This window comes from Lactuca sativa, chromosome 8, assembly GCF_002870075.4.
Source record: "Lactuca sativa cultivar Salinas chromosome 8, Lsat_Salinas_v11, whole genome shotgun sequence".
In the NCBI taxonomy this organism is placed as follows: domain Eukaryota; kingdom Viridiplantae; phylum Streptophyta; class Magnoliopsida; order Asterales; family Asteraceae; genus Lactuca; species Lactuca sativa.
In genome coordinates, this window is record NC_056630.2 from 73,836,491 (window position 1) to 73,848,557 (window position 12,067).

Consider the following 12,067-nt stretch of genomic DNA (forward strand, 5'->3'; position numbering starts at 1 on the left):
GAGAATGGGAATGGTGGAAGACCATTCCAGTGTCCTATGTTGACATCTACAAACTACACGACGTGGACTATAAAAATGGAGGCTATAATGGATGCTCAAGGTGTCTGGGAATCCATCCAACCTACAGGCGGTGTGGCTATAGACGAAAAGAAGAGCAAGAAGGCGCAAGATTTTATTTTCCAGGCGCTACCTGACGATGTAATTCTTGAGGTGACTCAGAAGAAAACGGCGAAGGAGGTATGGGACTCACTAAAGACTCGATATTTGGGAGCCAATCAGGTTCAGAAAGCCAGGAAACATACGCTTCAAAGCGAGTTTGATGCACTACAGATGAAGGAAGGAGAAACGATCAATGAATTTGCAGGAAAATTAAGCGGGATAAGCTCAAGTTATGTAAGCCTTGGTGAGAGCCTAGCCAACAGAGTGTTGGTGAGAAAACTGCTTTGTCTCTGTCCTAGAAAAATATCTGCAACTCGTTGCCTCCATTAAGCAATACGCCGATGTAGACGACATGCCGTTCGAAGAAGCCATTGGAAGACTCAAAGCTAACGAATCCCGTTTAAAACTCCAATCGGAAAACACAACGACCGAAGCTATCTTGTTATTGACTCGTTCAGAGGGTCAAGGTGGGCAGAAAAATTATGGGAAAACCTCTGGTGGGAGGGGGCGTGGTTCTTTAAACAACGAACGTGGAGGCCAGAACGGTGGATGAGGAAGAGGCAATTCACGTGGAAGAGGTGGCCGGGGTGGTTACCAATCACGAGACAACAACAAAGAAGGATGGAGGAACCGCGATAAGAAGAATATTAAGTGCTTCAACTGTGACAATTTTGGTCACTTCGCCTCCGAATGCCCTAATCCAAAAAGTAACGAAGGCGATGTTCATCTCTCTCAAGCACAAAAAGATGAGACAACATTGTTACTGATAGTGTATGGAGAAAGAGAAGAAGTGGTACTTTTGAACGAAGATAAAGTATTTTCGGGCAACCACAGAAACGAGAAGGATACATGGTACCTAGATAATGGTGCCAACAATCATATGACAGGGGAGCTGAGCTATTTTTCGGAGCTAGACGAAAACATCACGGGTCAAGTGCGGTTCGGAGATGGATCCAAAGTCCAGATAAAAGGAAAAGGGACGATGTTACTTAATTGCAAGAACAAAGAACAACTGATTATTGCAGATGTTTACTACATTCCAGCTCTTCGTAGTAACATTCTTAGTTTGGGGCAGATGACAGAAGAAGGATACGACATCGAAATGAAAGAAAATTTTCGGAAGGTGTGTGACAAATATGAGAGACTCGTGATGAAGGTACAACGCTCACATAATCGTCTGTACAAGATCTTGTTGCACACAACCCAACTCGTTTGCCCCCATGTGAAACTAGATGATAAGGCTTGGCTTTGGCATGCACGTCTAGCGCATGTCAATTTCCGTCTACTAGAATCCATGGTAGAAATAGAGATGGTACGTGGAGTACCAAAGATAAAGCACCCAACAAAAGTCTATGAAGGGTATCTTGTAGGCAAGCAAACTCGGCAGTCGTTCCCACAAGAGTCTCAATGGCAAGCAAGCATTCCATTAGAGCTCGTGCATGCTGATCTCTGTGGCCTGATAGCAAGTAACGAATATTTTCTACTTCTAGTGGATGATTACAGCAGGTATATGTGGGTATTTTTGTTAAAAAAAAGGATGAAGCATTTGAAGCCTACAAGAATTTCAAAGCTCAAGTGAAAAATGAAACCCGATACAAGTTGAAGGGTCTACGTACAGATCGTGGAGGAGAATTGTTGTCAAAAGAATTCACAGAATATTGCAACAAGAAAGGTATAAGGCGACAGTTGACCGCTCCATACTCTCCTCAGCAAAATGGAGTAGTGGAGTAGCGTAATCGAACCATTCTTGGAGCCACAAGGTCGTTGTTAAAGGTAATGGAGGTACCGAAGATGTTTTGGGGAGAGGCAGTATGCCATTCTGTTCAGATTTTGAACTGGGTTCCAAAGAAAGGGGTGAAGAAGAAAACCCCATATGAGGCTCTGTATGGGAAGAAACCAACGTTGGATCACTTTAGGGTTTTAGGGTGTGTGGCTCATGCAAAAAGACCAGCAAATAAACTCTCCAAGTTAAGTGATCGTAGTGTTGCTCTTGTGTATCTCGGCAATGAACCTGGGACTAAGGCCGTTAGACTATATAGTCCAAGTGAAAAAAAGAAAGTATGTGGCTAGAGATGTTGTTTTTGATGAAGCCACGAAGTGGAAATGGGCTGGGAGTCAAGATGAAACCCATGTGTCTGGTCAAGATTGGGTTAGGTTTCCAAGTGAAACCTCATATGTTGAAGACAGAGAGTGTTGGGTTTAATCATGACATAGATGTTATTTTTTAGTTTAGTATTAGTTTTATTTAGTAATTGAATAAAAGATAGTAGTTCATGGGTTGAATTGGTCATGTGGACCAAGTCTTTTGGATTTGTTAGAATGATAGGTTTAGTGTTGGAAAAGAGGAAAACGTATGCTTGTTTTTGGTTAGTACAATTAGGTTTTGTAGGCTATAAAAAGCCTTAAGTTTTCTGAATATTATAGCAGCTGTTTTGAGTCCCGACTACTACTTCTTCTTCTACATATTTCTCACGTATTAAACAGGTTGTTTGTTTTGTTTTGTTTTGTGTGCAAAGTAGAGGGCCTGGTTTCCAACATTTGGTATCAGAGCCTAAGGCTCGTTTAGAAGAATCAGGTTTAAGAGTCGGTGGCGAGAGAGGAGGAGTAGCCCTTGGCTGCATGGCTGAGAATGAAAGAGGATTATGGTTGCAGGGGCTGAACCAATAAATTACTGCTGCAGTCAAGACCACCAGAAAGAAGAAAGAAAGAAAGAAAGAAGATTGTGGCATGCAACCTGTTGGCTGTTGCTTTCTGCAGAAAGAAAGAAACATAGAAAGGAGGATCAAACGAGGGTGGTTCTCTACTGTGGTGTATTCCGGTTTTTGTTGTGGTGTTAATGGCTCACAATGGTGTTGACAGATGAAAGTCTGGTTATGGTTTTTCAATCCCAAAGATAGAAAAAAATGGTTGTTGAGGAAGAAAGTAAGCAACAAGATGAAGTAAGCAGAAGGGTTCTCAGCAAGAGAAGACCAAGAGAGCAAGAAAGAAAGCAAGCAAGAAAGCAAGCAAGAAAGCAAGAAGGAGCCGAAGTGTGTTCTATGTTAGAAAGCAAGAAGCAAGAAAAGAAAGTAGTTTGTATCAAGTAGTTGACAGGAAAGAAAGCAAGAATGAAAGATAAGCATCAAGGCAGATCATGTTTGTTAATCAGAAGAAAGATGCATCAAGTTTTTTGTTTGTTAGCAGATAAGAAAAAAGAAGCAAGCAGCAAGTGATTAACAAGCAGGAGAAGGCCAGTTGCAAGCAAGATTATAGAAAGAGAAGCAAATATCAAGATTATCAAGATTAAGGGGGTGAATGTTGGGTTTAATCTTGACATAGATGTTATTTTTAGTTTAGTATTAGTTTTATTTAGTAATTGAATAAAAGATAGTAGTTCATGGGTTGAATGGGTCATGTGGACCAACTCTTTTGGGGTTTTTAGAATGATAGGTTTAGTGCTGGAAAAGAGGAAAATGTGTGCTTGTTTTTGCTTAGTTCAACTAGGTTTTGTAGGCTATAAAAAGCCTTTAGTTTTCTGAATATTATAGCAGCTATTTTGAGTCCCGACTACTACTTCTTCTTATACATATTTCTCACGTATTAAACAGGTTGTTAGTTTTGTTTTGTGTGCAAACTAGAGGGCTTGATTTCCAACAGAGAGAACCATGTGCAAGGCCAGGATGAAGAAGACCAAGATGGAGATGGAAGCCCTAGTCCTCAGTACGACTCGTCGAACTCCTCAACACCACCACAGATGCCCACTGCTCAAGATAATTATGCTTCAAACAAACCAACGCCTCAGGGATCCAATACAACATCCATGTCATCTGATCCAAGACCAAGAACATCGAAATATGATGATACACCAGTTAGGGGTTTTCGAAAACTGAGTGATGTAACTGATTGTTGTACTCAGTTAGAAGATGAAGATGAAGAACTTATGTTTGCAGGAGAAGAACCCACTACCTACCTAGAAGCTGCAAACAATCGGGTTTGGGGAGAACCCATGAAGAAAGAGATTGAATCCATCATTAAAAATGATACATGGGAATTAACTATTCTTCCTAAAGGTCACAAACCCATTGGATTGAAATGGGTTTACAAATTAAAGAAAGATGTAAAAGGAAAGCTTGTCAAACACAAAGTCAGGGTAGTTGCAAAAGGCTATGTGCAAATGAAAGGCGTTAACTTTGAAGAGGATTTCGTATCGGTGGCTAGGATAGAAATGGTGAGGGTAATCTTAGCATTGGCAGCAACTGAAGTCTGGAAAGTTCACCATTTAGACATAAAGTCTGCTTTACTTCATGGTGTATTGCATGAAGATGTGTATGTGACTCAACCAGATGGGTTAGTTATGAAAGGGAAGGAACACAAGGTGTATAGACTGAAGAAAGCTCTTTACGGGCTTCGTTAAGCTCCAAGAGCATGGAATGAAAGACTGAATAAAGTTATGAAGGATATGGGTTTTTCTCGTTGCCCTCAGGAGTATGGAGTGTACAAGATTCAGAGGGCAAGCACAACTTTGTTGGTTGGTGTGTACGTGGATGACTTGATAGTAATCGGGTCAAGTAACGACTTAATTGACACCTTCAAGAAACAGATGAAGAAAGTGTTTGACATGAGTGATCTGGGTTTGTTAACCTACTATCTAGGGATCAAAGTAACACAAAAGGAAGGAAGTATCATCGTAATTCAAGCTAGGTGTGCTAAAAAGGTGTTACAAATTGTAGGGATTGGGGATTGTAATCCCCACTAAATATCCCATGGAACCTAGATCAAGTCTGAAGAAAGATGAAGAAGGTGAACTAGTAAATGCCACAGATTATGGAAAACTCATTGGAAGTTTAAGGTATTTAACTAACACTAGACCTGATCTTAGCTACTCTGTGGGTGTCATGAGTAGATACATAGAAGCTCCAAAACTGTGTCATCTTAAAGCTTTAAATAAAATACTAAGGTATGTTAAAGCCACAAAGGATTTTGGACTTGTATACAAGACAGGTGGAGATAAGAAGATAGTGGGTTTTAGTGAAAACAGCCATGGAACGGATTTGGATGATAGGAAGGGTACAATAGGAACCAATTTTTTCTCATCTGGAAAAGTTGTCACCTGGTCTTCACAAAAACAACAAACAGTGGCATTGTCTTCATGCGAAGCTGAGTTCATGGCAGCAACGGAAGCTGCATGTCAAGCACTGTGGTTGTGAAGTTCAATAAAGGAGTTGAGAGGGTGGAAGAAAGAAGCAGTCAAACTCTTCGTAGAAAACAAGTCGGCCATAGCTTTAATGGAGAACCCTATTTTCCATGGAAGAAGCAAGCATATTGACACCAAGTTCCATTTCATACGGGGATGTGTTGAAAGAAAGGAGATACAAGTGAAGCATGTAAGTGGAAAAAAAGAAAGGGCAGACCCTCTAACAAAAGCTTTACCACGTGTGAAATTTACAGAGATGAGGAACTTGATTGGAGTTGAAAGCATTATAGCTTAAACTCAGAATTAAGGGGGGAAATGTGTTAGGTTAATTCTAGTTTATCGCCAATGGAGGCTCATTTGAATAAGCTGATATGGTCCTCTAAAGACCATGTCTTTAGGAGAATAAAGCGGCATGTGGCCACACCCGTTGAAGCATCAACATTTGTTGATGCAAGTTTTCTTGGAAGTTTTGTTAGTAGCTAGCAGTGTTTAATCTCTCCTTTGTAATCAGTTTTATTATCACGAAATATAGAACCAGTTTGTGTTCTAAATTCTCTCTTTCTCGTTTATAATGTACAGTGTGAGTCGTGTGTTTTGTTGTGAATCCTCAAGATCCTAAAGGCTCAACTCCAACAGGGATCGAAGCTACAACACCTTCATCGTTGTTTGTCGACTGCAACTACCTCCTCCGACAATCGTCGGGCACCTCCAATTCAGACGAAGCTACCCCAACATGAAAGCTCCTGCCGATCGCTGTCATCCCCGTCGGACCAATTGCTATCGCCAACGCCTTAATCGGTGACCCAAGAGCGTCACGTCGGAGGCGAAATCGCCGCATACCCTCAACGACGACCACCCTGTACCAGCAGATCCAACAATCGGCAACCGAAACCATCAGATTTCCTAAAACCAAACTAACCCAACACCTATCACTACCAGACTCATAGCTACATTCACCTCTGTACCCAACAGATACCGTCGTTTCCAGCAGTGACCACCGTTGACTAGTAGATCGACAGAACTTGAGCATCACCAGCAGCCTTCAAGCCTGACTAAGTAGTCCGTCGGCGACTGAAACCATTCCCATAGCGCCACCGGTCAGCAACCTGCTGTCAAAATCAGACCATAGTCGGCCACCCCGGCTACCTAACACCACCCTGATTCCTAATCTGAGTAGCCTATCGACAATCTCAATTGGTAACAGCCCCAACGTTAACAATCATCACCACCATTTTCTTCCAGCGCCAATAATGGTCTCTGATTGCTTCCTCTGACGAAGCGCCTCCATGCTCCAGTCGATACGTCTTCTTCTCTTAGGTATGGGTCTCTCCTCAGCGAAAGCAGGCAGAAACAAGCCAAAAGGAAAATGAACATGGTGGGCCACCTTTGTGCCTTTGTGCACAACCCGTTTCAATAAAAAAAAATTGGTTTGAAATTGGCATTTGGGCTTATAACCGGATACAAGGCTATCCCTTTTTGGAATACAACATGTGGGATTCTTTCATATTAGTTTTCTTTCATGTTTATGGACTACCTCCAAAAAATGCATACATTGACTAATTTTACAAGACAAAGGCATCAGATAGGCCCACATAATCAAAAGACGTTAGAAAAAAGTCAAAGGAAGGTGGGACCCATCTTGGTCCACCTCTCTTCTCATATTTTCAACATGGATTGTCTCTCTCTATTATACAAACAACAACGACCCTAGACCGGCTGTTACTAGTAGCACCTTATTGGCACCATCACCGATCGTCTCCGACTCCCCGGTAGACGAAAACCCTTTGACAGCAACATCCGTTCCCACCAGAAGCCACTGCCAAGATCTCAGTCCTCAATTCATCACCACTAGTTGACTGGATCCTCCTCCTGACGCAACCCAGCAGCCCCCAAGCGCTAATCATCCGTTAACGACCACAAATTCGATGACAACAATCAACAACCTGTGTTTCTCGGTTTTTTTTCCAACAGGAGCTACAACACCAATGGCCATCGTCATCTCCATTAGACCCTCAACTGTCACACCCACGAACCAGACGGCGGAAACGTTCGGGGGCTCGTGTGACTAACAATTGAATAATCATCAGAATGAATATACATGAATTATAACACGGTCATTACCAACATTACATAATACAACTAGCATTGTTCACATCAAGTATATTGTTAAAATACATAAGTTCAAATTGTTAAAAGTACGGTAAGTGTTATTACATAAACGAAACCATCCACACTTGCACATCTTCCGGCTTAACGATTACCTGAGAATACAAGTTATTTTGAAAACAGTCAACATATATAATGTTGGTGAGTTCATAAGTATGTTTAAGTAAAAGTCTTTGTATCTTTCATAAAAACCCAGAAAATTCGATATTTTCTGCAAAATGTCTAAAAATGATGTGAAAATCAAGTATAAATGCATGTGTGAATTTAGTAGTTAAGAACTTGTATGAGTGTAGTTTAGGTTCATTGGATTTTGAATAAATGATAACTGGATATGAATAATCTCCCCAGAAAATCCAATATTTTCTGTTTTAATACACCGTTTGGATTTTTATATCGTTAGATAAGTCGTTTTGCATTGACATAATTAAAGAATTTATCTTCAATAGGTTATATTTTGGCATCTAATCTCTATATCAACCGTTATAACCATGCATGATAATGACTAGGTCACCCGTCTTGGTATTTTTCCAAATGTTGGTCATGCTAAGGATGTTGTCGCCCTGGCCTAGTTTAGCCGTAGCGAACAGCTAAGGCGTGGAGGGTCACCCCATATAGATCTATACACAAACTCTCGCTTTCCATCCAGGTAACTCTGATTATAACTACAGGCTACGATTGTACACTCAAAGGTGCCAAATGACAAGTCTCACTAAATTCTCAACCTTTCACATTTGATAAGATTTCCCCCATGTTTAATGTTTTACGCGTAATTTATAGATTTTTCCATTCCAAAGGTAAGTATACGAATTCATAAACTATGTAGAGGTATGTTTACGATTTACAAGGTATGTGAATTTTTATTCCAAGCCCGATTAACATGTAAATGGGCCACAAAGGTCCAATAACATAGTAGAAGGGTAATTTAGGCCCAAAAGGCATGAAAATGGGCCACAAAGGCCCAATAAACCTGTAGTCCATAAATTAGACCCAAATTAACATGCAAGTGGTTCGCAAGGCCCAATAAACATGTCATGGAAAATATACACTTAGTTGGGCCCTTAGGGCCCAACGGCCATGTATCATGAATATTAAGCCCAATAATTGGTTATCGACATATTTCGTTCGTTTTGTTTCATTCCGTTGTTTGCTCTGACTTGAAGTTCGATAGATTGGTGATAGAAATCCTCTTTTTATAAAAACAACGTTTTTGGCCAACAATTCTCAAAATTTTAAATTAGGCCCGAAGTTTTGTAAAAATGACACTTTAATCCATAATTTATAAAAGTTTGCAACTTTGTCCCAAATGTCTATAAATTTACGGTTTTAGCCCAAAATGTTATATTTTTACATTTAGAACCCTGTTTTGCAGAAAAATACATTTTCAGCCCCTTATTTGTAAAAGTTTACACTCTCAGCCCCATTTTTGGAAACCTTTACATTTTTGGTCCAATTTGCAAATAAATGATCTTTTTGATGAGTTTTATACAAACAATCATATGTGTACATGCAACCTTAGCATTGGATCTATCTTTTCACTATTAGATACACAACATTATGAACACATAATAAAACCCTAATGCTAGCATATAAGTAATCATATTAACATAAGAATAGGTTTATAATATTACCTTGATTGTTATGTAGCAATAACAATCCCAAATCTCCTTGTATTGACTTTGGAAGGCTTAGAGTCACAAGTGTCACTCCTCTAATGGCTTACAAACACTAAGAGCAAATGGAGAAGGTATAAAGAGAGAGGGGAGGTATTAAATTCGTTCCTAAGAAGCCTTAGGAAGGTCTAGACGAAATCATAAGCCAAAGGGGGTTTATATAGGTGTAGAGATAGGGTTTCAGTCCTTATCCTTATCTAGTTGCTTGCTTACCAAGCAACCCATAAGATAAGCCTTGAATCCTTATCATGGTCGAATTCTAAGGTCCTTATCACCTCAAATTCTTCCAACCTATCCTTAGGATAATCCTTACCCTATTTTGTAACTATCACATAATTACAATTCAGCCCCTCTAGTTTAATTAATTACATTTGATCACAAAATTAATTCTTAATTAATTATTGACCAATATTAATAAAACAAATATGATTTCTCCTTTAATATATTATTCTTATAACATATTAATAAATCATAATAACCTCTCACTCTATTTATTTCTCCAATCAAGTTGCTTTGGTGAAGGCAACCCAAAAGGACCATGCACCATCGGGTCAAGTACATACCAAAATAGTTATGGACTTAGACACTAATCCAACAGTCTCCCACTTGGATAAGTCTAACCACTATTCTGCGTATGACTTCAGATCCTGATCTGCAATCGTAGCTTTCCAAAGCCGCTATCAACTCTGATCCTATCACATACGCGTGTCCTTAGATAAGGGATCATATATTCCTCCATTCTAGATATCATATGAGATATGATTTCAAATCATTCTCTTTGTACTATATCTCGATTTCCGATTTATGACGACTGACTAATTGAACAAATCAAATTAGCCCTAACCCGGCCGAGCATTTACGTTTGTCATCACAAAATCATCGAGGGGCCCAAAGATATCGCTTTTATCCTACTTTGGATAAAAGGAACGGATAAACTTTGATACAATGCTTGCTTGCACTTACTCACCGAATCACACACAACAATATGTTTTATAACACCAAGTTACTATTGCGTTTACATATTATCAATGTGCAACCGATTAGCAAGATACAACTCACACATCTCGGTTTCAAGAATATAAGATGTTATCGTCTCACCAATCACTCGTGATACAATTCATGGAGTGATCCAAGTGAGCGTGGGTTTAATCCAATGCTCAAATCATATTCATAAGCACTCATGAACGTTGCAACAAACATTTGCTTATGTCTAATACTCTTTCAGACAATCCACACACCAATTCACGACAGTCTTCATTCATATCTACTTCCAACATATGAACGATTATGGCCCGTTTGAATAATTCGATTATTCTTAATAAATTCAATTATTCTGGAAGTCAAAACATGCAAATGTGAAACACAAGAATAATACTAATCCCATATGGCCTCAAACCTTTGAGTATAAATAAAACTCCTTTTATTTATCACCATATCGATTACTCATTATTTGTCGTTTCGGGTAATCAACTTCTTACTTGAATTATTACACTTGTCCCATGCTCTTAGCATGCACACAATGTTTACCTATGGTTCTTACTTTTGTGAAATAGATCAAATTGAACACATTTCCAATCATTCTCATTTCACAACTCCAAATCCTTTTTCATAAGTGTGAGAATATCAAATTCTTGTTACTTATAAAATATGCTAGATTCTAACATTCTATGCAATGATCCTTTCGTAATGCCACTGCACCAAAGTCACAAAGACTATTGCCAATGATATTACAAAGTCCTCTAACGGAGATTGTTACAAGACAATTCCTTAGATATGATGGCTCTCACTCAAGGTACATTCTTTGAATATCCTTTTGCATAAAAGTTTCTAATCTAGACATAGATTTTCAATATTCAATTCGCAATATGGACACGTTTCCATATTTTCCATATGACAACTCATTCTTAATAGAATCTTATCTATTCGTAATGATGTCGATATGGTCCATCCAATACCATGCTTCCAACTACTCACAAGCGACCAATCCTCGTCAAACTTTGGATTGTCCTTTGATAGTTGTTTAATTATTTTAGTCAAAACCAATTCTTGTCCTTTTTCCTTCTAAATGCGCTAGACATTTGGAAAATTTTAGAATGGTCAAGCATTTGCAATCGATCCTTTACCCGAAGCGTATGGGACACGATGCATAATGTTTTATTAGCTATGTTCTCAAAATTCGAATTATGAAGAGGAATGCCGTAATCATAATCGAAATTTTAAGAACACACTATGTACCTTTGACTAAATTTATTAACATTTTTCAACCTAATCCTTTAGATTTGAAATGAAGCATAATATTATCTCCCTTAATTATAGCAAAACAACTATTCCATCCTTACAACTTTGAAAAGAATGACTCTTGTTTTCTATAATTAATATTGCCAGCTTGCAATACTTTCCTTAATAATCATACAATCATAACATTTATGCTCCCACTATCATGATGATTATTATAAAACATAACACTTATGCTCCCACTAGCTTCGACATGTATTCATAAACATCTTGACTTTCAGAAAAACAATACCTATTGAATTTCTTAAGTCCATGTTTCTAATACTTAGTGCTTTGATAATCTTTTATCAAGGCTTCTTGAACTTATACACCTTTGCCTTAGATAGTTCATATGTGTGTGTAAACAATTGCCAAACCTCACAATTCAAATTATGGAAAGGGATACCGTAACCATGATTGAATTCGAGAATGCAATTTTACAATTACTATCTTCTTAAAATCTTTCTTAGTGAAAGCATTTCCCTACAATCATTTTCATGAAGGAGGAAATCTTATGACACTTAGATTTTAAACGGTGTATGTGTTCCTATCCATGTGAATTTGTTAAAACCAAAGTTTACGACAAATTCATACTCATATGGATCGAACTTTCTTAATCTTGATT

At 38.7% G+C, this 12,067-nt stretch overlaps 1 protein-coding gene across 1 annotated transcript; it reads left to right on the forward strand.

Annotated features, from left to right (window-relative positions):
* The first annotated feature begins 4,597 nt into the window (after positions 1-4,597).
* On the forward strand, positions 4,598-5,345 carry LOC122195376 (secreted RxLR effector protein 161-like). Its single transcript, XM_042897234.1, has 2 exons — positions 4,598-4,825; positions 4,869-5,345. Exons 1-2 carry the CDS (start codon positions 4,598-4,600, stop codon positions 5,343-5,345), a joined length of 705 nt encoding a protein of 234 aa, XP_042753168.1.
* Positions 5,346-12,067: the final 6,722 nt, after the last annotated feature.